This window comes from Stegostoma tigrinum, chromosome 18 (genome assembly GCF_030684315.1).
Source record: "Stegostoma tigrinum isolate sSteTig4 chromosome 18, sSteTig4.hap1, whole genome shotgun sequence".
Classification (NCBI taxonomy): domain Eukaryota; kingdom Metazoa; phylum Chordata; class Chondrichthyes; order Orectolobiformes; family Stegostomatidae; genus Stegostoma; species Stegostoma tigrinum.
In genome coordinates, this window is record NC_081371.1 from 10,102,386 (window position 1) to 10,128,657 (window position 26,272).

The 26,272-nt window shown below is 38.9% G+C and overlaps 2 protein-coding genes across 9 annotated transcripts in view; both read right to left on the reverse strand.

Annotated features, from left to right (window-relative positions):
• yaf2 (YY1 associated factor 2) overlaps positions 1 to 19,192 on the reverse strand; it is a 176,957-nt gene extending 157,765 nt beyond the window's left edge. For 2 of the 8 annotated variants that reach the window (XM_048548889.2, XM_059652318.1), the window contains exons 1-3: positions 15,282 to 17,050; positions 8,848 to 8,902; positions 2,133 to 2,258 (exon numbers count right to left, since the gene is read on the reverse strand). Coding sequence is in view for 6 of the 8 variants with exons in the window: in XM_059652316.1 (XP_059508299.1) it covers positions 2,133 to 2,258; positions 15,282 to 15,340 (185 nt within the window). In the remaining 2 variants the exon portion in view is untranslated. Of the gene's footprint in view, positions 1 to 2,132; positions 2,259 to 2,516; positions 2,683 to 2,730; positions 2,851 to 8,847; positions 8,903 to 15,281; positions 17,056 to 18,280 lie in introns of those variants that run through there. The other 6 variants (XM_048548888.2, XM_048548882.2, XM_048548887.2 and 3 more) reach the window with 5 other exon arrangements.
• Positions 19,193 to 21,464: 2,272 nt separating this feature from the next.
• Positions 21,465 to 26,272, reverse strand: part of zcrb1 (zinc finger CCHC-type and RNA binding motif 1) — a 37,222-nt gene continuing 32,414 nt past the window's right edge. The window contains exon 8 of the mRNA XM_048549184.2: positions 21,465 to 23,076. Within this exon, the coding sequence (XP_048405141.1) occupies positions 22,936 to 23,076 (141 nt within the window). The 3' untranslated portion in view covers positions 21,465 to 22,935. The remainder of the gene's footprint in view (positions 23,077 to 26,272) is intronic.

The window sequence follows — 26,272 nt, forward strand, 5'->3', positions numbered from 1 at the left end:
GATTTATGATCTTAAATTTCATTTGATCCAACAATCGTTACCTTTTGAGCTCAGGTTTCTCACTACCATTTGTGTGAAAAATTACTTTCCAATTGCATTCATAAATGATCTCAGTTTAATTTTGGAATGGTAACCCTTGAAACTTCTTTCTATGAAAAGATTATGCTTTTATTTTGGACACGTCAAGAATACAGCTTCCAATCTCCTTGATGAACCTGAGGTGATTAATGAACAGTTGAGATGTTTGGATCAGGATGGTCTATTAAGGGTTAGTTGAAAGGCAACAATTGCTTTTGCTACCCCATGAATTGGGAATTTGAGAGAATGGGAATCAGCCAACACTCTTGCTCAGTATCCAGCAAAGTTTGCTGTAGTTTGTCTGTGTTGATGTGAATGCAGACAAAATTGGACTTGTTATAATACAGGCAAAAAGGCTGCTGAAATGCAGTGTTAAGGTTCATACGTGAATAAGTGTCATTGGGGCAAGGAGCCAGAGGGCAACAAAAACCAACAATGAATCAGCTCTTTCAAGATAAGTTCTGAAGAAACCAGACTTGGAACTGTTTCTCTCTCCACAGATGCTGCAAAACCTGAGTTTCTCCAATGTTCTCAGTGTTTATTTTAAGATACATGGGAGAAAATGGTGTGGGTGAAGGATGCAAAATAAACAGAATAGCACTATTGCAATCAAATTATCTCCAATTAACTGCTTCAACTGGGTGAACAGGTACTATATGAAGAACAGATATGTCACAATTGTGAGCAAGACTAACACATCCCTTACGTCTGGCAACTGATGGGCAAGTGATCGCTGCAACAAAAAAAGAAAAGCTCAATTCCTAAGATTAAATCATGGACTACTTTTGCAAAGAAAAATAAAGCAATAACCAAAAGTACAATCATAATTATGATTTAATTTGCAATTTAATTTTAATTTCCATTAATTCACAAAAAATTATTAAAAGGGTGTCTTGTTGTTTATTGATAGCAGTTTTATAAACAATACATGTTTTCCTGCTGGTGTCTGGCTATTTATTTAAAACATTCAAATATTGATGCCATCAGTGGGAGAAATGGCATGCAGTTACTGAACCAAATGGTGCAAGAAAACTGATAAACACAAAGCTGAAATGACATGAGCACTGAAGCATCCAAAGTTAATGACTATGCCTAAGATAATGATTCAATTTCCGTGGAAGATTGCCCTCCGACTTGCTCTCAAGTACTTCATGTTTGAAGAAAGAAAAAAGTAAGAATATTCAAGTTAAACTAAATCTTCATTGGTACCTCTGACTAAGAGCAAGTCCTGATGGTAACACCCTCTTCATGGCCCAAATTAAAGCAAATTTTTGATTACTTTATACACAGTCTTGCTCTATTGATAAAGTAGCGTTTTATGGCCATTAAACTGAAGGGAGAAAATCCCAATGCCACTGAATGCATATTTGATAAAAGATACCCCATTTAATGAAAGTAACCACACATAAATATGTAACCCAATTCCATTACACCCTGTTACAATTTCAACTGCTACACAGAACATGCCCTCTTCCCTCCAGGCTAAATGAAGAGTGCATGAAGTGAAGAGCCTTGGCAGGAAAAATAAAAATTAGGCAACAGAATACATTCACACACCCCTGACCCCCGTCAATTTAAGACAAATTTGTTGATCTGAATCTATTAGTTATGCATTTTGAAAATAGCAAATTGAGTGACACATGATACAGTTTCTGAAACATAATCAGATATTATTTCGTTATCTTGATTTTTGAAGCTTTTCAAATAATTACATTCAGAGGCATAGCCTTTTTGTTTGTTCAACTATCAGTTTTTGAAAGCCAGAAATGTAACCAAGCAGCAATGATCTCACAGCATCACTTAAACAGCACCGAAAACCCAATTTCATTCATAGATCTCTGACTGTGGGGCTTTCAATCTTCAACATTGTTAACATTGTAGCCAAATTACTTGGAAATAGTAAGATGAAACGACAAATATGTCCAGGACTGCAGGAATATAGATCGCAACGACCCCCATCCCTCCGATTCTACTTCAGCTTGTGCAACGTTAATTTATTAGCTAGATAGAGGAAAAGATTAAATGTTTTTTAAAAAGGAAGTGGAGAGACTCACCGTGTTGATGTGCCCTTCCTGACATCACACATACTGCATTTGAAAGCCTCTGCGCTGTTCTTGAACGTACAAACGCTACAGTCCCAGTATCCCTCGTCCGTGGAAGGCTTGAGCTGCCTTTTGGGTCTGTTTTGGACAACAAAAGGAACGGAAAGAGGTGGTAAAAAAAATACATAGGTACACCGGCTTATTTGGCAACTAGTTTGCTCTTTTTTTTCTCGTTGCTTTCCCAGCCCCCTCTCTCTCTGTCTTTTCTCCTCCCCTGAAGACCTTCCTGGCAATCGGTGTCGATCAAAAGAAAAAACTGCCAGATCCTTTGAGCGAAACTGCAGCTCCCCGTGTCAATTTCCCACGCACGCACGCACTGACTCCACTGTAACAAACCCGTCCGCCATGGCTGCTACATTGTATCGAGCTCCGCAACATTTCGCTTCCCGAACTCCCGCTCCTATTCTGCGGCCGACCCATCTTCCATACACACACACTTAAAAACATTTAAAGAAGGGAAGGGGAGGGGAGGGGAGGGGGGTATCCTGCCACTTCACCCCTCCCTCCCTCCGGGGCGGTGAGGGGAGCGGAAGGTCTGAAAGTACTCTACCTGGTGGGACTCTTCTTGTCTCCCATAGCGGCTTAAGTCCTCTCTCTTTATTTATTAATATGTGTTATTATTATTTGAAACCCGTCTGAATGGCTCAGGGATCCTCTGCTAACGCCTGGATTTCCCCCCCCTCCCTCCACCACCCCCCCGCAACCCCCAAACCAGTCTCGCACACCCCCCCCCCCCGGCCCCCCGCCCCCCGCACCACCCCCAGCTGGCCTGTGACTCGCCTCACGTGGCGTGCCGGGGGCCAACCAGCTCGCCAGGATTTTTATGAAACAGACACACGGAGCACAAGGCGGTAGGTTTGCAATGGCCCTGGTGCTTGCTCCCACTCCAGCAGTGCCACCGCTTTCCACAGTGGTGGGGGGGGGGGGGGGGAGATGCTGAGGTGGAGGGGTGACAATGCACAACAAAAACAAATCTTTGCTCCCATCGGTTCGATGCCTTCCTGATTCTATTGGCAATTACTTTTCTACCGAGGAGGAAACCCAAATGCTGTCCCCACCCCCTCTGTCCGTGCATGATGAAATGTAATGACATCAGCGACCTGACTGCAGGACATTGGAGGGCCGCGATGAATGAATATGGAGAGAGTCTGTGCTAAATTCTCAGCATTGTTTACTGTGCTTGGGGCAAAGCTGTCAGCGTGGAGTGGGAGATGAGAGCATATTTGGGGCGCTACCTATTTATGAGCTTTCATTTAAAAGGTTGGCAAACTCGAATTTGATTTACTTCTGAGTGAAATAGGTCTTTTTCAAACCATGACGTGAGAGTCAGGTCGCATGGATCTCAACATTCCAATCATTGTCGCAAATACAGTGATTGTAACCGCTTAAAATGCTATAGAATAAACACAGAACAGTAGTATTTGCAAGTAAATCTGTTGGTCGATATATTCGAATACCAAAGAGGAAGATCATGCCCTGTGATTTCTGAAGATGCACGTGGCTTTGCCTTGTAACTTCAAGGAGTCTTGCTCCGATATTAGGCAGTGTACAACAAAGCGTCTGGGTCCCTCAGTCTGAAGTTTTTTTTTGCTGATTACTGTGACCTATGGTGGGTCACCTCAGCCAGGATGATTTTCACACGTACATGACTGACATCTGTAAATCCTGTCTTATACTCAAAGAAAAAATGGACTCCTGATCATTGTTGCAGGAGAGAACAATTTGCTGGGTGGATTTCCTTTCATGAACCATTTATTAAGAAAATGACAACAGGGCTTTTGGAATATCAGCCAGAGTCAGAATCAATGTGTTTTAATGAAGGAGAAATCCTGTTTGATAAATCTGTTGACATTTTTGAGATGGCAAATAGCAGGGTAGCTGAGGGAAAAGCAGTGACCAAATTGTATTTGAATTTTTGTAATAGCATTGATAAAGTGCCAAGTGTAACCAGAAGGTATTAACACGAATTGAGAACTGGTTAACAGATGGAAAAAAAAAGTCAGAATACATGGGTCATTTTTGGCTCGTCAGGCAGCTACTAGTAGGGTGCTGCAAGGATCAGTGCAAAAATTTTTATCAAAGGACAAAATAAATGTTTCAATTTTGATAATGATACAAACCTAGGTGGAAAATAAGTTGAGGACACAAAGCATCTAAGATAAATGGATGGTTAAGTGAGTGGACAAGAAAGCTGACCTTGGGAGACCCGATTATCAGAATATAGTGCAGCTGGGAATGACCAGTGATGATTTTAGTGCCTGATCAGCTAAGCGTTTGATGTTCAGACCTATAAAACTATATAAATAAATAACATTAAGATTTATAAAATAATGAGTAGGGTGAGATTTTTCATTTTACCGAGAAGTCTCCATAGAATTTTTAATATAAAAGACAGGTATTAAATTATCCCACAGCAGTGTTTTTTGAGCAAGACCACCTAACGCTGAGTTTGTCTGTAAGTATTTGGTGTTTGTTTTTTTGGGTATCTTTTGTGTGTATTGTCTTGGGGCAGAGACAGCTTTTAGCAGCGTGATGTGCTCTTCCTGACAGATGTAGATCAGGGACAGTTTTGATGTTCCTGGAGACTATGTCTGTAGGAAGTGTGTTTAATCACAAATCCTGTTGGATTGGTGGATCTGTTGGAGCAGCAGTTAGAGCCATGAGGAATTTACAGAAGCCTGAGGATGTGATGGATGGCAGTTTCAGCAAGATTTTTTAAAAAATGCAGATGCAGCCAGGTAGATGGGTTACTGCTAGGAAAGGTAGCAAAGATATGCAGGTAGTTCAGGAATCTCCTGTAATAATCCCGAGTTCAGGGGTGTGTGTGTTATCGGGGAATGGCTCTGGGTGGGATGCTTCAAGGGGCGGTGTTGACTTGTTGGGCCAAAGGGCCTGTTTCCACATTGTAGGGAATCTAATCTAATCTCAAACAAGTATGCTATTTTGATCATGCAGGTGATCATATAGCATTGACAGCTAGGTTTCTGGTACCACAACTGTCTCTAATGTAGAGACGGGTATATCAGGTTCCAAGCGAACGATTGTGACAGAAAACACTCTAGTCAGGGGCACAGACTGATATTTCTGCAGCTGACAGTGAGGCATCAGAACAGTGTGTTGTCTCCCTGGTGTTAGACTCAAGGATGTATTAGAGTGGGTGCAGAATATTCCGAGAGGGGAGAGTGACCAGCAGAAGCTTGTTGTACATGTTGACACTAATGACATAGTACAGAAAGGGATAAGGTTCTGCAAAGAAAATAAGAAATTTAGAAATACCAGGAACTAGGCAGGAAGTTAAAAAGTAGGTCTTCAAAAGGTAGTAATATCTGTATTACTCCTGGTGTGATGTACTAATGAAAGTAGGAATGGGAGGATAGGGCACATGAATGCATGGCTGACGAGCTGATGTACAGGGCAGAGACTCTCATTTTTTTGATCACTGGAATCTCTTCAGGTGTACAACTGACTTGAATAAGGACGACAGACTGCACTCGAATTGGAAGAGGACCCAAAGAGAGTGTGAGAGAAGACCCAAGTTTCCGGCTGATACAGTACAGAACAGCAGCATATTAAATAATCAAGGCAGGCAAGAACAAGGTAGAAAAAAAAAGTCAAGCCTGATAAATCATAATGCATTTATTTCAATGCAAGAGGCCTGACAGCTAAGGCAGATGAACTCAGGGCTGGGTAGGAACATGGGACTGGAGTATCATAGCCATTCCTGAAATGTGGCTCAGGGAGGGGCAGGTCTGGCAGTTTAAACAGTCAAGGCTATAGATTTCACAGATAGAAAGGGAGGGCAAAAGAGGAGGGGGAGCAAAAGTTTTGGTTAAGAACAGCTGCACTTAAGGAGGATATTCTTGGGAGAACATTCAGTGAAGTTATAGAGGTGGAACTGAAAATTAAGGAAGGGAGATCACCTTACTGGGATTATACCAAAGGCCCCCTCAGTAGTCAGCAAGACATTGGGAAACAAATTTATAAGTAGATCTTAGGTATTTGTAAGAGTAGAAGTGCTGTAATACTAGGGGATTTTAACTTTCTAAACATAGACTGGGAGTGCTATTTTGTTAGGGGCTTGGATGGTGAGGATTTGATAGGTGCGTACAAGAAAACTTTCTTATTCAATATATGCGGTTATACCAACTAGAAAGGAGTAACATTTGACTTTCTGCTGGTAAAATAAAACAGGGGAAGTGATTGAGGTGTCAGTGAGGGAGCACTTTGAGGCAAGAGATCATAATTCTATTAGTTTTAAAATAGTTATGGAAAAGGAAACAGCTGATCTATTAGTTTAAAATTCTAAATGGGGCAAGGCCAATTTTGACAGTATTAGGCAGGAACTTTCAAAAGTTGATTGAGAGTAGCTGTTCGCAGGTAAAGAGAATGTTGTAATGCGTGGGACCTTCAAAAATGAGATAAGGGTTCAGAGACAGTACGTTCCTGTTAGTGTGAAGGGCAAGGCTAGTAGGTGTAGACACTGCTGGATAACTAGAGAAGTTGAAGCTCTGGTCAAGAAAAAGGAGGCATATGTCGGGTATAGATAGCTGGGATTGAGTGAACCCCTTAGGAGTATAAAGGCAGTAGGAGTATAATCCGGAAGGCAAAAAGGGGACATCAGATAGGCTTTGTTAATAGGGTTAAGGAAGATCCGAAGAGATTCTACAAACACATTAAGGGCAAAAGACTAACTAGGGAGAGAATAGGACCCTTTGAAAATCAACAATCCATCTGTGTGTGGAAGCACAGGAGATGAGATACTAAACAAGCATTTTGCATCCGTATTTACTGTGGAGAAGGACATGGAAGTTAGAGAACTTGGGGTAATAAATAGCAGTGTCCTGAAAAGTCTGTATTACTGAAGTGGCATTCTGGATGTCCTAAAATGAAGAAAGATGGATGAATCCCCAGGACCATATCAGGTGTAGCCCAGAACTTTGAGAGAAGCTAGGGAAGAGATTGCTAGACCCCTTGCTGAGATATTTGTATCGATAGCCACAGGTGAGGCACTAGAAGACTGGAGATTGGCTAATGTGGTGCCATTATTTAAGAAAGATGGTAAGGAAAACCCAGGGAACTATACAATGGTGAGCCTGACGTCAGTGGTGGCTAAGTTGTTGGTGGGGATTCTGATGCACAGGATTTACATGAATTTGGAAAAATAAGGTCTGATTAGGGAAAGTCAGCATGGCTTTATGTGTGGGATATTGTGTCTCATTAACTTGATTAAAGTTTTTGGGAAAAGTGACAAAGAAGATTGAAGGCAGACTGTAGATGTTCTCTTCCAAGGATTTCAACAAGGCATTTGATGAGGTTCTGTACGGCAGACTGGTTGGCAAGGTTAGATCACATGGAATCCAGAAGTAGCTAGCCATATGGACACAAAACTGGCTTGAAGGTAGGAGATTTAGGGTAGTTCATTGGACTGGAGGCCTGTGACCAGTGGCATGCTGCAATGTTTGGTGCCTCATCCTGATTTTTTGTCATTTAGATAAATGATATGGATGTGAATATAGGAGGTATGGTTAGTAAGTTTGCAGATGACACCAAAATTGGTGTGTAGTGGATAGGGAAGATAATTATCTCAGTGTAAAATGTGACCTTGATCACATGGGCCAATGAGCCGATGACTGGCAGATGGAATTTAACTTAGATAAGTGTGAGATGTTGCATTTTGGGAAGGCAAATAGGGGGAGAACGTGTACAGTTAATGGTAGGGTCCTGGGGAGTGTTCCTGAACAAAAAGAGACCTTGGAGTGCAGGTTCATATTTCCTTGTAAGTGGAATCACAGGAAGACAGGCAAGTGAAGGTGTTTGGCACATTGGTCAGTGCATTGAGTTGGGATGTCATGTTGCAGCTGTACAGGATATTGGTGAGGCCACTTTTGGAACATTGTTTAGAATTCTGGTCTCTCTGCAATAGGAAAGATGTTCATAAACTTGAAAGGGTTCAGAAAATATTTACAAGGACGTTGCCAGGACTGGAGAGTTTGAGCTATAGGGAGAGGCTGAATAGGCTAGGGCTTTTCTCCCTGGACTGTCAAAGGTTACCTCATTATAAAATCACGAAGGCTATTCACCCTGTCCATGCCCAATGTCTTTTTTCCAGGAAGGGGAGTACAAAGCTAGGTTTAAGGTGGGAGGGGAAAGACTTAGAAGGACTTGAGAGGCAAGTATGCTGGAGAATGTGGAGGAGGCAAGTACAATTACAACATTTAAAAGGCACCTGGACGAGTATATGAATAGGAATGGTTTAGAGGGCTATGGGACAAATCCTGCCAAATGGGGTTATATCAGTTTAGGATATCTAGATGGTTGGACAAAAGGTCTGGTTCTGTGCTGTATAACTCAATGACTAAGAAGGTTGCAGATGGAGTATAATGTGAGCAAATGTGAAGTTCATATTTTGGTTGAAAGAATGGAAAAGCTAATAGTTTTGTAAATAGTGAGAAATTATTAAACATTATTTTCAGCATCCTTGTGCAGGAAAAAGAAACACTCAGATAGATCAAGCAACTAGATGGGCAAATGATATATTAATCTTTATTGCAATGAGTTCAGAGTAAAAGATAAGTAACTCTTATTGTAATTGTACAGAGCTTTGTTAAGACAGAACCTGGAATACTGTGCATTATTTTGATCCCCATATCCAAAGATGAACACTTACCTCAGAGTGGATGAAACAAAGGCTCACTTGTTTGATTCCTGGGCTGAAGTTTGTCCTGGAAGGAAAGATTGAGAAGAATAGGCGTATAGTCCTGACATTTAAAAGAATGAGAGGCGATCACATTGAAACAGATAAGATTGAGTCAGCTTTGGCGAAGAAATGTTAAGAGTTTCCCTGGCTTAAAAAAGACTGGAAATATGGTGCACTTATAATGGAAGCGCTATTCTGGACTTAAGTGTTAGAAATGTCTTCACTCAACTTTGTAGATTTTTGGAATTTTGTCCTAGACCACGCTTTAGAGGCTTAATCATATTTTCAAGCCTGAGCTTGGCCTATGAGCAGAAGCATGGCTGCAAGCTTGAGGTGAGGTAAATCAAGGATGCACAAGTGACCAGAATTAGAGAGGTGCAAAGATCTGAGAGATGTGGGGTTACAAATACGAAGGGATGAAGCCACAGATGGATTTAAAACCAAAGTGTGAATTTTAAACTTGAAAGTTTCCAGATCAAAAGCCATGGCACGTTATTGAGTGCAGAAAATGATCAGGGAACAAAACTTTGAGAGTGTTTTGAATGACTTCAAGTTTGGGTGGAAGACTAGCCACAAGAGTATTAGAATCGTCAAGGCGAATGCTAACAATAACGTGGATAAAGGTTTCAGCTACAAATGAGCTAAAGGGCTGGAAATAACTTACCTCGATAACAGTGTACAGGGTTGGAAACTCAGCTCCAGTTCAAATAGTATGCTAAAAGATACAAACATTCTGAGATAGTAAGAACTACAGATGCTGGAGAATCTGAGAATAACTAAGGTGTAGAGCTGAATGAACACAGCAGGCCTGTGCATTTTCTGAGGAAGGGTCTAGGCCCGAAACATCAGTTTTCCTGCTCCTTTGATGCTGCTTGGCCTGCTGTGTTCATCCAGCTCGACACCTTGTTATAGCAAACATTTTGAGTCAGCCTCAGACAATGGCTAAGGAAGGGAACTGGTGACTGGAGGTGGGAAGGAATGGGGAGTACATTTAAAAAGATGGTTTGAGGTACAAAAGAGAAACCATAAGACATAGGAGTAGAAGTAAGCCATTCGGCCTATCAAATTGGAGGCTCTCTTTGTATTCCAGGATTCGTAGTTTTGGCAGAGAGGAGCAAGATCAAACAAGTAATAAATCACTGCAAATATTTATACAACATAAACAAACATTCTACAACCCTTAGACTTGAGGGAGCAGAGATGGTAGCAATTACAGGGAACAATAAGGATGAGAGAGTAATGCTATGTCTGGAGGCAAAGGTATCAAGGGTAGATTGAGGCTGTGATTCAGCTGAAATGTAAGAGAATCTGAAATTCCAGTAGCCTAAGTGCTAAGTGTCTCTTATTGACTTGCAGGAAGAATTTATTCCAAGGGAGACACAGAACTGATTAAAGACAGGAGGACCATTCTTTTTAATTTCACTTCAATGTGGGCGACTAATTTCTAGAACTACCTGGTCATTTTAAGACTGCCAGGCTTGCACAGTTTTGAAGTGACTACTTGGCGATTGTGACATGTTTATCTCTGGCACAACATATTCTAAGAGCTTACCCTTTACAGCTTAGAGGTATTCAAATTGAGAAGGATGATGATTAGAGAGGGATACAAATAAGTGATCAGAACTTTATGCTAATACTACTCCACTCCACTCTACCCCCCCCCTACCCTTTCACCAAGGTGTCAACTTTTGTTTGATTACAATCCTGTGACTGGTCTTGGGAGAGTCTTTGTCCTGGTTGTGCACCATTTGACCATGAAAGACATCACAGACAAGGCTGACTATGACTTAAGTGGAGTTCCATATGTAGATATCAGTAGCCAAGGATGATGGATAGCGATTAGAAGTGGGACTTGGAAAGTGCTCTTGTGATACAGTAGTGTCCCTCCCTCTGAGCCAGGAGACCCAGGTTCAAATCCCAACTGCTCCAGAGGTGAAAAGGTTGGTTAGAAAACCTCTGGATGTGAAATTCAGGATAACATTTTAAATTGTTCAGCACAGCCATAAAGGATCTACTACAACTTCTACTGCTGTCCTGGCTGAGATCAGTTCACATTCACAACATACAGTATATTTACTCAATGAACCATTGGACTTTTAGACGCATTTATATTACAGCTGTATCTATTATTAAATACACATCTAACTTTTATATAGTCACAGATAGACTCAAGACTGTAGAAATGCTTATTTAATTAAGATCATGGATCATACAGAAATACTTTAATAATAAAAAGCAGAGGGACCAGGTGAATGTATTAACATATTCAATAACATAGAATAATACTGCATATTCAATACAAATGACAGCAAAGATTCCACTGGTGTGTGTGGGGAATAGAACATAGAACATTACAGCACAGTACAGGTCCTTCGGCCCTCGATGTTGTGCCGACCTGTCATACCGATCTCAAGTCCATCTAACCTACACTGTTCCATGTACGTCCATATGCTCGTCCAATGACGACTTTAATGTACCTAAAGTTGGCGAATCTACTACCGTTGCAGGCAAAGTGTTCCATTCCCTTACTACTCTGAGTAAAGAAACTACCTCTGACATCTGTCCTATATATTTCACCCCTCAATTTAAAGCTATGCCCCCTCGTGCTCGCCGTCACCATCCTAGGAGAAAGGCTCTCCCTATCCACCCTATCTAACCCTCTGATTATTTTATATGTTTCAATTAAGTCACCTCTCAACCTTCTTCTCCCCAACGAAAACAGCCTCAAGTCCCTCAGCCTTTCCTCGTAAGACCTTCCCTCCATACCAGGCAACATCCTAGTAAATCTCCTCTGCACCCTTTCCAGAGCTTCCACATCCTTCTTATAATGCGGTGACCAGAACTGTACACAATACTCCCAAGTGTGGCCGCACCAGAGTTTTGTACAGCTTCATCATAACCTCTTGGTTCCGGAACTCGATCCCTCTATTAATAAAAGCTAAAACACTGTATGCCTTCTTAACAGCCCTGTCAACCTGGGTGGCAACTTTCAAGGATCTGTGTACATGGACACCGAGATCTCTCTGCTCATCTACACTGCTAAGAATCTTACCATTAGCCCAGTACTTTGCCTTCCGGTTACTCCTACCAAAGTGCATCACCTCACACTTGTCTGCATTAAACTCCATTTGCCACCTCTCAGCCCAGCTCTACAGCTTATCTATGTCTCTCTGCAACCTACAGCATCCTTCATCACTATCCACAATTCCACCGACCTTAAATGTCGTCTGCAAATTTACTAACCCATCCTTCTATGCCCTCATCCAGGTCATTTACAAAAATGACAAACAGCAGCGGACCCAACACCAACCCTTGTGGTACACCACTAGTAACTGGTCTCCAGGATGAACATTTCCCATCAACTACCACCCTCTGTCTTCTTTCAGCAAGCCAATTTCCGATCCAAACTGCTATATCTCCCACAATTCCATTCCTCCGCATTTTGTACAATAGCCTACTGTGGGGAAGATTATCGAACACCTTGCTGAAATCCATATATACCACATCAACCGGTTTACTCTCATCTACCTGTTTGGTCACCTGCTCAAAGAACTCAATAAGGTTTGTGAGGCACGACCTTCCCTTCACAAAACCGTGCTGACTATCCCTAATCAATTTATTCTTTTCTAGATGATTATAAATCCTACCCCTTGTAACCTTTACCAACATGTTACCAACAACTGAGGTAAGGCTCACCGGTCTATAATTACCAGGGTTGTCTCTACTCCCCTTCTTGAACAGGGGAACCACATTTGCTATCCTCCAGTCATCTGGCACTATTCCTGTAGACAATGACGATTTAAAGATCAATGCCAAAGGCTCGGCAATCTCCTCCCTGGCTTCCCAGAGGATCCGAGGATAAATCCCATCCGGCCCAGGGGACTTATCTATCTTCACCTTCTGAAGGATTTCTAATACCTCTTCCTTGTGAATCTCAATCCCACCTAGTCTAGTAGCCTGTATCTGAGTATTCTCCTCGACAACATTGTCGTTTTCTAGAGTGAATACTGTTGAAAAGAACAGAGGTTTGGAAGAATATCCTGTAAGTCAACAATCAAGAATGCATAAATGTATGCTCCTAAAATGTTAAACATAATCCTACCTGCCTCTCTGCACAAAGACTGTCTCATCGGATAAGTATTTTCAATCTTTTAATTTTACTTCAGATTTCCCACCTTCTCTATTTTTTGCATTGTATGTGTTAAATATGGTGTTAGTGGGAGATTGTCAGTATGTTATAATAAAGATTTTGTGTTTGCATTGTTTATTGATTTCACATGGTTTGGGGCAAGTCAGAGATTACACAGTTTTATAACACATTGTATTAGTAATAATTTGAAATGTGAATGTTACAGGAAGCAATCATGATATTTACATGTCAAATGTAACTTTAAGTAGGTGTAGATGTTACAGGCACTTTACAAACAAGTGAAAATGACTGACAGGAAAAGACCTGCTGTTCCATCAAGCTTACTCTATATATGACACCTGGAACACAAACTGAGACCCTCCTCACCAACTGTTCCCTATCGACCACAGCCAATTAATCATCTCTAAGAGGCAAAAGAAAAACCTGGAAAATTCCTTGCCTGAAAAGATCTGAAATCAGAACTCATTGCTGTTTAAGCATCAACTATTATTTGCAGAATACGGTTCCAAATCTCTACTAGTGTGTAGAGGTGTGTTCCCCGACTTAAATTATGTAACTTTTAGATTATGCTCTCTTTTCCTAGATTTTCCAACCAGCAGTAATAGCTTCTTTTTCTCCTCAGCAGCAGTTGTCATTTATATTTCCCCTAACAGCTTCCCTTAACATTTTAAAAACTACAATGAAATCATTTCTTTAACCACCTAAATTTCAGAAATACAATCTTAATGTGTATAATCATTCTTGGTAATTTAAGACTTGAAGTCTACCGATTCAAATAACTTTCATTTATATAATTTTTTTAAGTAACAAAAGATCTCAAGATGTTTCATATAAGCATTATCAAATAGAATTTGACACTGAACTGTGTATAGCAATTTTAGTGTGTCAGACCAAAAGCTTGTTGAAATAGCATGTTTAAGGACTATCTATAGAAAGAGGGGGATAAGCTGGCAGTGCAGTTTAACTGAGGACTTGCCAAACGTAGGACCTTGCTAGCTGATAACAGCAGAATGACAGAAAAAGTGGGATGTGCAACAGGCTAAAATTGAAGCAGCACAAATTTTGGAAGGCTTTTGGAGAACAAAGATAAGGAGGTAGAGAGAACCCAGAGGGGTTTATATTTTTGCTCGTAAAGAAGAAATGCCTGGCCCAGAACCAATATGAGTCAGTGATTGCAGGGATAATGGTGAATGGGTGTTTAGTGCAACTGTTCACTCTTGTTCAAGTAGGGTCACTGGACTCAAAACATTAACTCTGCTATCTCTCTTACAGATGCTGCGAGATCTGAGTTTCTCTAGCAATCTCTAATTCTGTTTCAGATTGTCAGCATCTGCAGTTCTTGCTTTTAACACATTTCAAAAGTTGAACAAAATTTGGAAAATACAGACCTATCTTATGGCATAGCTAACAACTATAACATGGCTAGTATTTCTCAAAGAACGAAAGATAACGTGAAAGAGGGTGATGCAGAAATTTTTAAACTGTTGAGAAATTTGCATCCAAAAATAATCTGAGACTCCATGCACCGTATGATTGAGAATGAAAGGGATAAAGGAAACTTCAATGCTTTGGCATTTAAATAGTGCTCGATCATCTTGTTCTTGAAGTAATGTATGCAAAATGAAAAGTAAGTGAACAAAATCCAAAAAAAACTCACTTGGTTGATTGAAAAAAAAACTAGGATAGAATGCCAATCTAACAGGCAACTAGTTATTGATCCTTACCCTCCAGATATATTTCTCAATATTAGAACAAAGCTTTTTTTTGGGCACTGCATGTATGGACAACGATGAAGGGACTGAAACACTACTCCCTAGAGCCTAACAACACTTGTTATCCAGATTTATAGTTAAAGAATGGCCACTCAAACAATGCAGGAGGGCTGTCAGAACCTATGATACCATAGTTATCCAGTCATTGCAAATTCAGGAGACCATTATGTATTACTAATCAGTCTTAAAATTAATCTCCCCCCAATCACGAATATCAGGTCTATTCCTTTACAAGCAAAATTGCACCAATATTTTTGACTAAATGCCTTTCCTTTATTTGAAACAAATAAATTATGTAAAGCATATCCATTTGAAATTAAAATAGGTTAGCGTCAGATGGAGAACAATATGATACATCTTTTCTTACACATCCGACCCTCAACGTTCCCAGATGGGTCAGCACTTAAATGATTATGAATTTGGCAATAGTAGATATAAACCAAACTCTCATATGCATATTAGATAAAAGAACAATCTCCTACCTCTGAATCTGTTCCCCAGAGGAATTCCTTACAGCTTCAGGAAAACATTGGACAGACATGTGGCAGTTTAATATGGCGAGTATGAGACTGCTTCAAGAGAAAAACAGAAGAAATTTAATGCAAAGATGCTGGAAAATGAGTGATCAGAGAGGCATATCTAATATTTTCAATAACTTTCTCGAAATTGTTTGGACATGCAGATAAAGCCATAGAAAGGTTCAGAGAATTAAGAGTTAGTGTCATACAGCATGTGAACAACTGGTGCATGCCGACCAGGTTTCCCAAACTAAACTAGTCCCATTTACTTGTGTTTGGCCCATAACCTTGTAATGTTTCCTATTCAGGTAACTGTCCAAATGTCTTTTTAAATGTTGTAACTGTATCTGCATCTACCATTTCCTCTAACAGTACATTCCACATACAAACCAACCTCTGAAAAGTTGCCCTTCAAGTCCCTTTTAAATTTTTCTCTTCACACCTTAAAATTATGCCTTCTAGTTTTGAACTCCCTTTCCCTCGAGGGATTCATCTTATTTATGAACCTTATGATTTTATAAACCTTTATAAAGGTCACCCCTCAACCTCCTATGCCAAGGAAAATGTCCCAGCGTCTCCTTTTAACCCAAACTCTCCAATCCTATTAACACCTTTGTACATTCTTTCCTGCAACTTTTCCAATATAATAATATCTTTAATACAGCAGGACAACCAGAATTCTACACAGCACTCCAAATGTGGTCTTACCAACAACCATAAAATGACATCCCAACTCCTATACTCAAGGAAGGCAAGCATCCCATACGCTTTCTTAACCATCCTGTCTACCTGTGACACAATTTTCAAAAAAACCACGTACCTGAAACTCCTAGTTCCTCTGTTGAGCAACCTACCATTAACTATATAAGTCCTGCCCTTGTTCAGCTTACCAAAAATGCAATACCTTGTATTTAACAAGTTACATCACACCGCAGCGTACTAAATAACCAAAAGGCACGTCTCATAACTAAGTGAAATTTGTCTCTGAATTTGCTTCAAATGATCACTAGATAATATCTTTGCATTGAGAAAAACTGCATATCTTCCTGTCCAAACAAAAGGAGGACAGAAGCTAATTAAATCACTCACCTCACCTAAATCAACTCAAACACATATTGAACGTCCTATTGTTTATATGTTTCTTAACTTAATAATTCGCTTAACCAAAGTAACCTTTTCTAGATTACAAGTGACCACACTTAAAAAGTAAATACATTAGTACAAAACACTTTAAGAGTACAGTGATACTTTGGAAAGCACTATTTAAATGAAATTTTCACCAGACAAAATAAATTGCAAGTATAGTGTATATAACTTCAGTATGATCTGAAGTATTAGAATGGTACAATAACCTACTTCAATCAACATTATCCCTCATTTTACATTCCATTCACTTAAATTGATTATTGAGACGATAGGTTTATTTCATTACCTTTTACAGTTATGTGGCTCGATATCAATTTAGATAAGGAGGCCAAATCCTCCAAAGCAAAACTTATTTATTCTTGGATTTGGGTTGGTACAGCCTAATAAATTAACTTATCTGTGGCAAACTGATAATGGAAGAATCTGAGGATGTCAAAGATATTTCCTGCCACAAGATGTCATAAAATACAGCAAACTTTGTTTTACCTGGCACCTGATGAACCAGCATTCTAGATAAACTGACAAAAATTATACACCACAAATAACAGAAGTTAATGTATTATCACAATGTCAGAGGATGCCAGTGAGAAGGTGCTCTAGCAGCAAGTTCTAATGGCAAAGTTACATTATTATTTGTGATGTATGCTGTAAATGAAGTGTAACAGTGATGTATATACGCCTGCATTATGTTTCTATTGTTTAACAAGTTTTTTTTCTTGATCGAATGGAATATTTCATCAACCAGGCACACTCTTGTTCCCACAGGTGTCTGTTAATAAAAAAATTTGCTATGACACACATTATTGTAGTTTGTTCATGTTCAAGTACTGAATTAGATTTATTTATAAATAAGGATATACAGAAGCAAAACATACAAGCAAGCAACATAATATTAATTAGAATAAAAACAAATTATGAAAACACTCAGTTGAACTGGCAGCATCTGTGAAAGATCACAGTTGATGTTTTACGCCCATGTCTAGAACATTCATGCAGTTTTTATGGTGCGTGACACATTAAATGGCAAATGTATCAACTAATTACATTTATTTACACCACTGCCTTTACTTCTTAAAATAAAGCATTACTGATAAAATGCATTGAAAGAGCACTATATTGTGGCAGAGAAAACAACAAATAACAAAAATTTGTATACCAGTCAAATGTTAAAAATAAAGGCATTTATTTGGTTAAATATTAAATATAACCAACGATTTGGTTAGCTGTGCATTAAATTCCTTATGCAAGATTTCCTCAGCTAATAAAACTTTCTGGAATCCAGCTCCCCAACTAGGAAAAATATTACAAAAATGATCAACGTAATCTAAACCAATAGCTGACATCATGCAAACAGAAATTGGTTTGAGCAGGTCTAAGGAACAAAAGTGAAATCTAGCAATCAAAGTCTGACAATGTAGTATCTTTGGAAATGAAGAAAGAGAATCAAAACAGGTTTAAGAACTAGTAGATAAATGAATAGAAAATATACAAATGAAACCTTTAAGATGTAAGAACTGTGTACCAAACAAGAACGGCTGTTGATTAGCAAAGATGGTAATCACAAAGCAAATGGCTAAATCTATCCTGCAAACCATGCAGAATGAATGTGAGATTTGCAAACAAAACTTGAATTTTATAGGTCAGCAGCTATTGTATTAGATTATTTTCTTAGCTCTTAAGCCTTCACATATTTGAAGCCTGTATTTGGAACACTTTCATTTAGACATTGATAAGTGAAAGATACAACATGCATGAGGTTTGCAATAGGGATCCTAGTTTCAGAGAGAAGTCTTGAAATGGAATGATTAATGGCTTACCTGCTTCAAAACACGATAAACTGGTGCTTCGTGTCGAGAAGATGACGGCAGCAGGCAGTTTACATCTCCTTTATACTACTGATGATTTAAGGAAAAATAGACATCTGAGCAGAAGTTCAAACATTGAAATGCTAACTTGTGATCAATAGACAGCTGATTAGCAGACTACTCTGACAGGTTTACACAGATCAATGCATGTTAAATGAAATACATTAGAAATCATGGAAACATGTCTATAAAGAAAAATACTAAAACATTTGCAGAAAGGGTAACAAAGAGGCTGTGAAAACTGCACTAATAGAGGTAACAACACAACAAATAAAACAAGGGACACAACTAACAGGATAGAAATAATTGCTACACATTTTTCAGGCCAGCTAATTATAGAAACAAGGTAGGGAAAAAAATGCAAGTGAATATGAATAAAGAATATCGAGACATTTTAACTGATCTGCATATGAAGAAGTGAATGGGATACAGGCAGTACAGCTTTTACAGTTTAAGACTTATTTCTTGTCCAATATGTAACAGGCCCTAGAGAGAAGGAACATGGCTAAATACAGCAATGGTGAATGAATCAAAACAGAAAACAAAGTGTGCTTTGGAGAACATCTAGGCAATCACAATCAGTTCAAGTTTGGAGTGTATGCAAGACAAAAAGTCCAAAGTAATAAATTGGAAAATGGCTGACTTTAAAGGGCACAAGAATTGAAATAGGGGAAATATACTGGAAAAATCTAAATACAGTAGTATGAAACACTTAAAGTGGTTGTTGGTGCTCCAAGAACAATATATCCTACTAAAAAGAAAAAGTTATGATACATTATTAATGAATAAAGAAATAAAAGAAGAAAGAAAGGAAGAAGTATACTTTATATAGATGACACAAAAGAACACAAGTATTATGCAAGTTAAAGCAATTAAGAAGATAAAGAGAAACTCAATTAAGGAATGTAAAAAGTGATCAATTTGTAAACAACAGAGAACAAAAATCAGAATAATGATAGAGTGCTAAGGGATATGCACAACAAATGTACAGGTAATGACATTTAACCAACAAATATTTGTTCTATTTGTCCTAAGTATTAACAAGGGTGTTAAAATGATTGGAATGACATTACAGGAAATCAGAAAATTGTAAATACAAATGATAGAAAAGGGTGAGTTAACGAGAAAAACTACTTAAGATGAGAGAATTAAACCCCTGGCCCAGATGGGTATTATCTACACATTAAAAAATAGGAAAGAGATAAATGTACTAGATAAATGTTTCAAAAAAAAAGTTGTGCCTGACCAACCTTTCTGAAATTGGGAAGAGAAAGAGCCTACAAAGTAAATGCAGTGGTGCAATAAATAGGATTTTCCAAAGGCCTTCAATAATGTACTGAAATAGTGGACACACAATAATTAAAGCCATACCAAATGGACTCAAGACAGGAAGAACAATAAACAGAAAGGTGGCTGCAAAACAGAAAACAGATACCAAGGGGTAAAAATATTCATTACACTAGTAAAAATGGTAGGAAATGCTGTTCCACAAATATTGGTGCTGAAACCTCAGCTGTTCATCACCTACACAAAAGAAATAAACTGAAGAAATCAAAATACAACTGTACAATTTGCACATGGCATTAAGTTTTCTCATTCATGTTTTTATCTCTAATGCCTCATGTGTTTAGTGCACTCCCATTAACTATCCTATGTAAACTTGTACTCACCCAAAACTCTGGCTCATGCCAATGCTTGCTGAAATTCATTGGCTCCTGGATCAACATCTCAACTTTAAAACTCTCATCCTCAAGTTTCAATTCGTCTGTGGCTTTACCCCTTCCCATATGTGGAGAGTCTTCAAACCTTACATGTATGAGTTCTGTTTGATGCTTTGATTCTGGCTTCTGTTGCATCAGTAACCATCATTTCAGTAGTCTTGGCTTCCAACTTTGGAATTCACTTTCTAAACATCCCTCATCTAAGAGAATGGTTCTTAAAACCTGCCTTGATCAAACATTTGGTCACCTGCCATGATACTGCCTAGGCAGGCTTGTTTTTTGCTAAATTAGCATTACAAAATATCCTAAAATGTTTAAGAGCAATTTTAAATTTAAGTAGTTTCAGAAATGTGATTGAAGAACAATCTGATGTCATTAAAATGAATGAAGTACTTGGTGGCGTACACAGGAGAAAGATGTTTTTACTTGTAATGGGGAGGAGGAGCCAAAAATTTAGACATAATAAATAAATTGTTACTTATGCAACCAGAGGGAATTCAGAAGAATCTTCTTTATCTGGACAGGGATAACAATGCAAGGAACAATCAAGGCAACTACCATAGATGGATTTGGATGGACTTACATAAATATGTGAGAAAAATAGTTTAATAGGGTTGGATGAACAAATGTGTGAGATCTGTGCAGAACATGGCCTTTTTGGGAAATTAGGCCAAATTTCTGTAACTGTAGTAGGTATCTGCGTAAAGAGGTCTAAGACTATGTGAATCTAACCACAAAAGTGTAAGCATTTCCTGAGCTATATTAAGATATCTAATCTTAAGGAGCATGACTTTGCCATTACCGAGAGATCGCAGGTAGTGGTTTAATCTGAGGGTCATACCTTGGATGAGATGTGAGGTCGAGGAGTCGTCGTTCATGGGAACCTCAACCAGTACAGGAACTGAACCCATGCTGTTGGCTTCAGTGTGCGTCATAAAACCAGCAAACTGAGCTAACTGACTAGCAAGAACATCAGATCACCAGATGCTAAAGACTGCAGCTAATTGGAATGTGCTTAGCAGTAATTTTGGGGTTACCACCTCCAGTCACAGCCATATATTATGATCACACACTACAACAATATAATTGCATCAAACTGACAAGAAAGGCAAAAAGATGGAAAAGTCAGTTATTGGTTGATTTATTTTTACTTACATGCACTAGCCAATTTTCCACACTATCATCAAATTAGATGATGAAGTGCTTTATACCGACAGAGCATTAACATATATAACCTACATGTATTATTCTGCTGATAGCAGGAACTGCAGGTACTGGAGAAAATGAGAAAACAAGGTGTAGAGCTAGATGACCACAGTAGGCCAAGCAGCATCAGAGGAGCAGGCAGGCTGACCTTTCAGGCTGAGACTCTTCTTCAGAAAAAGGGTCTAGGCCCGAAACGTCAGCCTTCCTGCTCCTCTGATGCTGCTTGGCCTGCAGTGTTCATCCAGCTCCACATCTTGTTATCTCTATTATTCTGCTGCTAAGTTGAAGTTCTGCTGAAACAAATTTTCTTGTTAAAGTAGGAGGGTCAAGCTTTTTAACTTTATTGGCTGCCTACATACAACACTTAGATTTTTGCAGTTATCTTGTAAATGGCGAATTACTATTGCTGTTTATCCTAAACAGTGGGTACAAATGGTTGTTCATGCTCTAATTTTGCATTTATTCACCAAGTGAGACAATAGCAGCAAGATCTCCTTTCGAACTAACAGACCTTTGAAATTATAACAGCATAACCAGCAAGAAAGAAACACATGTGTAAGTAGAGAATTTGAGAGAGTCAGTATATCAGAACTTATAGGCTGCAAAATAGCCAATGTGCTGTAATTTAAACACCACTACATTAAGTCCATGAAGTCTAGTTTGATCCAGAGATCCTGTCTGAAGTCAGTATTCAATGACTGGTGAGATGATATTCCAGTTTCAAAGTTGCTTCCAATCAAAATCAAGATAAAACACCTTAGAATAACTGCCATTCTTTCCTAATAAATAAAAATTAATACTTGAAATTGTGATACATGATCTCAAAGCTTTTATACTTAACTTTTAACAAAGATTCATTGAACGGAAACATTAAACGTTTCTCAGTCTGTCGAAGATGCCTAATCTGCTGCCAGAATTTTATCCAGAATTTTATTTTTATTTTGGAAGTATTATAATTTTGCTTTCATTTGGCTAGATGAGCCAAATGCATAAACTGAAATGCTATAATTTACAAGAGAAGTAACAGTTTAAAGATATAATCCAGCAATTTGGGACTATAAAGTTAATAAAGCAAAATAAGGAGGATGATACAATTTCTACAAAACATGACACTACAATTGTGATGTATTGAAAGGAAATCACAATGCCCTCAGTTTGCGGGGGAGAGGGAGAGAGCGAATGAACTTTACACATTGTAAGGGAAGAAGAGGAGCTCAAAAATGGACTTATTTTTATACACAAGTTTTCAATCTGTGTTTCTCATTCCTAATGCCTGCAGTGGTAATTGAGAATCACTGACTGATACATCATAGATTATTTTCCCATTGCAGTTAACTATGTTTAATGGGAATTGTTTGCATACTTAGATTGCAAGATACTGTTTCCCCAAGGGGGTGAAAACAATTTTGTCCAGCCAGTGTGGAGGTTTGCATCATGACAATGAATAATGAATGCACTTCAAAAGAAAAACTCAGGAATTACAAAAAAGTATTAAAATGTCCGGTCCACAAATCTTTCATAAGAGATAACAAGGTGCGGAGCTAGATGAATACAGCAGGCCAAGCAGCACCAGAGGAGCAGGACAAGAGCCTGAAACTATTGTCTAAAATAATCTGGAGTTTTATTTTCAAACACCAAATCTCCATTACACATTTATATTCCTTGTTGTTACAAAAAAAATTAATCACTCAGCTCCTCTTCATCACTGAAATATGCACTCTTTTTTATTCGTGGACGTTTCGACAGTTCAGATGTTGAACATTCACTTGCATCACCAGCAGTCTGTTTACGTCTAAGCTCTTCCGCCTCAATTTTTGCTTGCTGTTGAGAAAAAGTGTTAAGATATTATGAGGACACTGATGTCATTCATTTATTTATGAAACACACTCAGCCAGACTTTCCAATTCAAATTTTCTGAAATGCTTGTTGAATATCATAACCGTTACACTACCAAATTATCCATGGGCTGTGATTTCTATGGATGCAAGTTATAATGGTAAACTAAATAAACCTGGTACTTATTGAATAAAAACAAAAAGGGGGAATTTATGGTTACTGGCTTACTAATGCACTTCAGAGAAGTTATTATGCAGGCTCTACCTAGTCTGGCCTATGTGTGTCTTCAGTCCCAAACAATGATCATTCTCCCCTCAGTCTCATTCAACACCAGCTTTCAGTATGTCCTGTCCCGCTATTAAGATGGTAGATTTGACCTGGAATCATCAGTATGGTTCCAGACCTCATGAAGTATCATGGGTTAGAGTCAGCTAAAGACAGGGAAAGTACTGAAAATAAAACAAGAACTGCAGATGCTGAAGATGTGAAATGAACTAAAACTAAGTGCTTGAAAAACTCAGCAGGTTTGGCGGCATCGGTAGACAGAAACAGAGTTAATGTTTTGAAACCAATCATCCTCTGTCAGAACAGTTTGACATTGGATCTTTGGACTTAAAGCATTGTCTGCATTTTGCTCTCCACAGATATTGCCACTCTTGCTGAGTTCCTTGAGCACGCCCCATTTTTGTTTGCTCTAGAGAAAGCATTAACTAATTCTCAAATGCATGGCTCCCAAAAACATCTCTAAGTATGCATCAAGTTGCAGGTGACAATTTTCACGACTAAAAGCAAATTAGTATTACCACCACTAACCATGCTGTCCAAGTCCGAAAGACACAATAGCTGGGCTACACCAATGTGAGGTGATAAGGGATCCCGTTCAGGAATAACCTATTGAACCTTAGCTTACCAATTTTCCTCTCACAGGCATGGTTATACAGCATGATTGTTGAAAAGGCAGCAAGGGTACAAATAGTAATGGTACTCCCATGTTGATTTGGATGTCCAGAAAGGCAAATAGTCCAAACGTGTGATGAAATCTACAATCTCATTATCCAGAATACCCTCCCAACTACATTAAAAAGTACAGAAAAAAGTCAGTTTAATGGCTACTATAAAAAAGCATACAAAGGAGCATACTTCTGTGAGCAGCTACAATACAGGAATTTCTACATGTTAAACAACATTCAGCAGATCAGGCTAACAATATCCAGGCAGACGGTGACATAGTGGTAATATCACTGGACTAGTAGCCCAGAGACCCAGTCTAATGTTCTGGGGACACAGTTTGGAAGCCACAATGACAGATAGTAAAATGTGAATTCAATAAAATCCAGAATTAAAAGCTAACCTAATGGTGATCATATAACTATTGTTATAATTAACAATGTTGGTTCACCAATATCCTAAAAAAGAAAAGAAATCTGGCCTGGTATACGTAATTTTAGACCAATAGCAATGTGGTTGACTCTTAATTGCCCTGTAAAATGGCTGAGCAAGCCACTCAATTAAAAGGTGATGAGGGATGGGCAACAAATTCCAGCCTTGCCAGTAGCACCTGCAACTTAAAACAAGAATTTAAAAATGTTCAAAACCTATGCACCAGAACTAACTTTTTCACTCTCAAAATATTCCAATGTATTGATGATTCTGGCATTCACATGCAATGTGGAAAATTGCATTGGAATACTTCATCCTCAAAAAAAAACACAAATATACCTCACCAGCTGCTGCCCTAGTAGTCTTCTCAATCATCAGCAAAATGTTTGAAAGAGCCATGGAAATTCTCTTGGGTGCTCTGACCAGTAATTATCCCTCATTCAATGTCAAAACAAAAAGAACAGATCACAGGTCATTACAAACTTACTGTGTGAAATTTGGCTACAGTATTTCCAACTTTGTAATGCTTAAATATTTTACAATCGGGTACTTTAGGAGTATTAAGCACAAGGTGTTCTACACTGCAGTGCCACCATGTACTTATCTGCAAGCACATGACTGAATTTCCATGTCCGTTCTTAAGAATATCAGGCTCCAAAGCATCTCACTGTTTTGATTAAGGAAAATATGCAACTGCCAGTAAATTTCATCAACATTAAGAGAACAATTTATTAAGTATAGTAAAACCAATCCCGGCAAAACTGAATGCACGAATCCATTGAAATTTCTTTAGTTGCTGCATTCAAATTTGACGCAAAAGGAAGGCATACAACATGGTTGCCGGCAGCTAACAACTGCAATCTGAGGACTTAAAGAAGTCTTGAAGAAATGCCCAATTTGAGTTCTGCTCTCATTACAACCTTGGTTAAAACTTAGACAAAACAGCTGAATTCCGGAGGTGAGGTGAGAATGGCTGCCCTTAACATCAAGACAACATTTGACTGAGTGTACCATCTAAGAGACTGAGGAAAACTAGGAGTTGATGAGAATCAGGAAGGGAAAAAAAAACACTTTGCTGGTTGGAGCCATTGGTTGCACATAGGACGAAGGTTGTGGTTGCTGGAGGTCAGTCCCCTCACCTCCAAGACATCTCTGCAGGAATTGCTCAAGAGCGTCCTAAGCCTGACCATCTTCAGCTGCTTCATCAATGATCTTCCTTCCATCATGAAGGTCAGAAATGGGAATGTTCACTGATATGATTACACAATATAAATCACTTCGAGACTCCTCAGATATTAAAGAATTCCAAATGCAGCAAAACCTGGACAATAGTCAGGCTTGTCTAAATGGCAGTAAGGATTTACACCACACAAATGTAAGGCAATGACCATTTCCTGCGGTAGACTATCACCTATTCCAATGCCATTCACCTGAAATCAATGGTGCTGAGGTTGAGGGTGGACAGCATTAAGTTCTTTGGAGTGATGATAATGGACAACCTGTCTTGGACTTGTCATGAAGATGCAATGGTCAAGAAAACACAATAAAGCCTCTTCTTCTTCAGGCAGCTATGAAAATTTGGCATGTCCACAAGGTCCCTCACCAACTTTCACAAATGCACTGTTGAAAGCATACTGTCTGTGCGCATAATGGTATGGTATGGCAACTCCTCTGCCCAGGACCGTAAAACTACAGAAGGTTGTGTGCATAGCTCAGACCATTAAGGAAGCCAAATCTCCATCCAAAGACTCCATTTACATGGACGCTTGCCACAGAAAGGCTGCCAGCATTGAAGACCCAT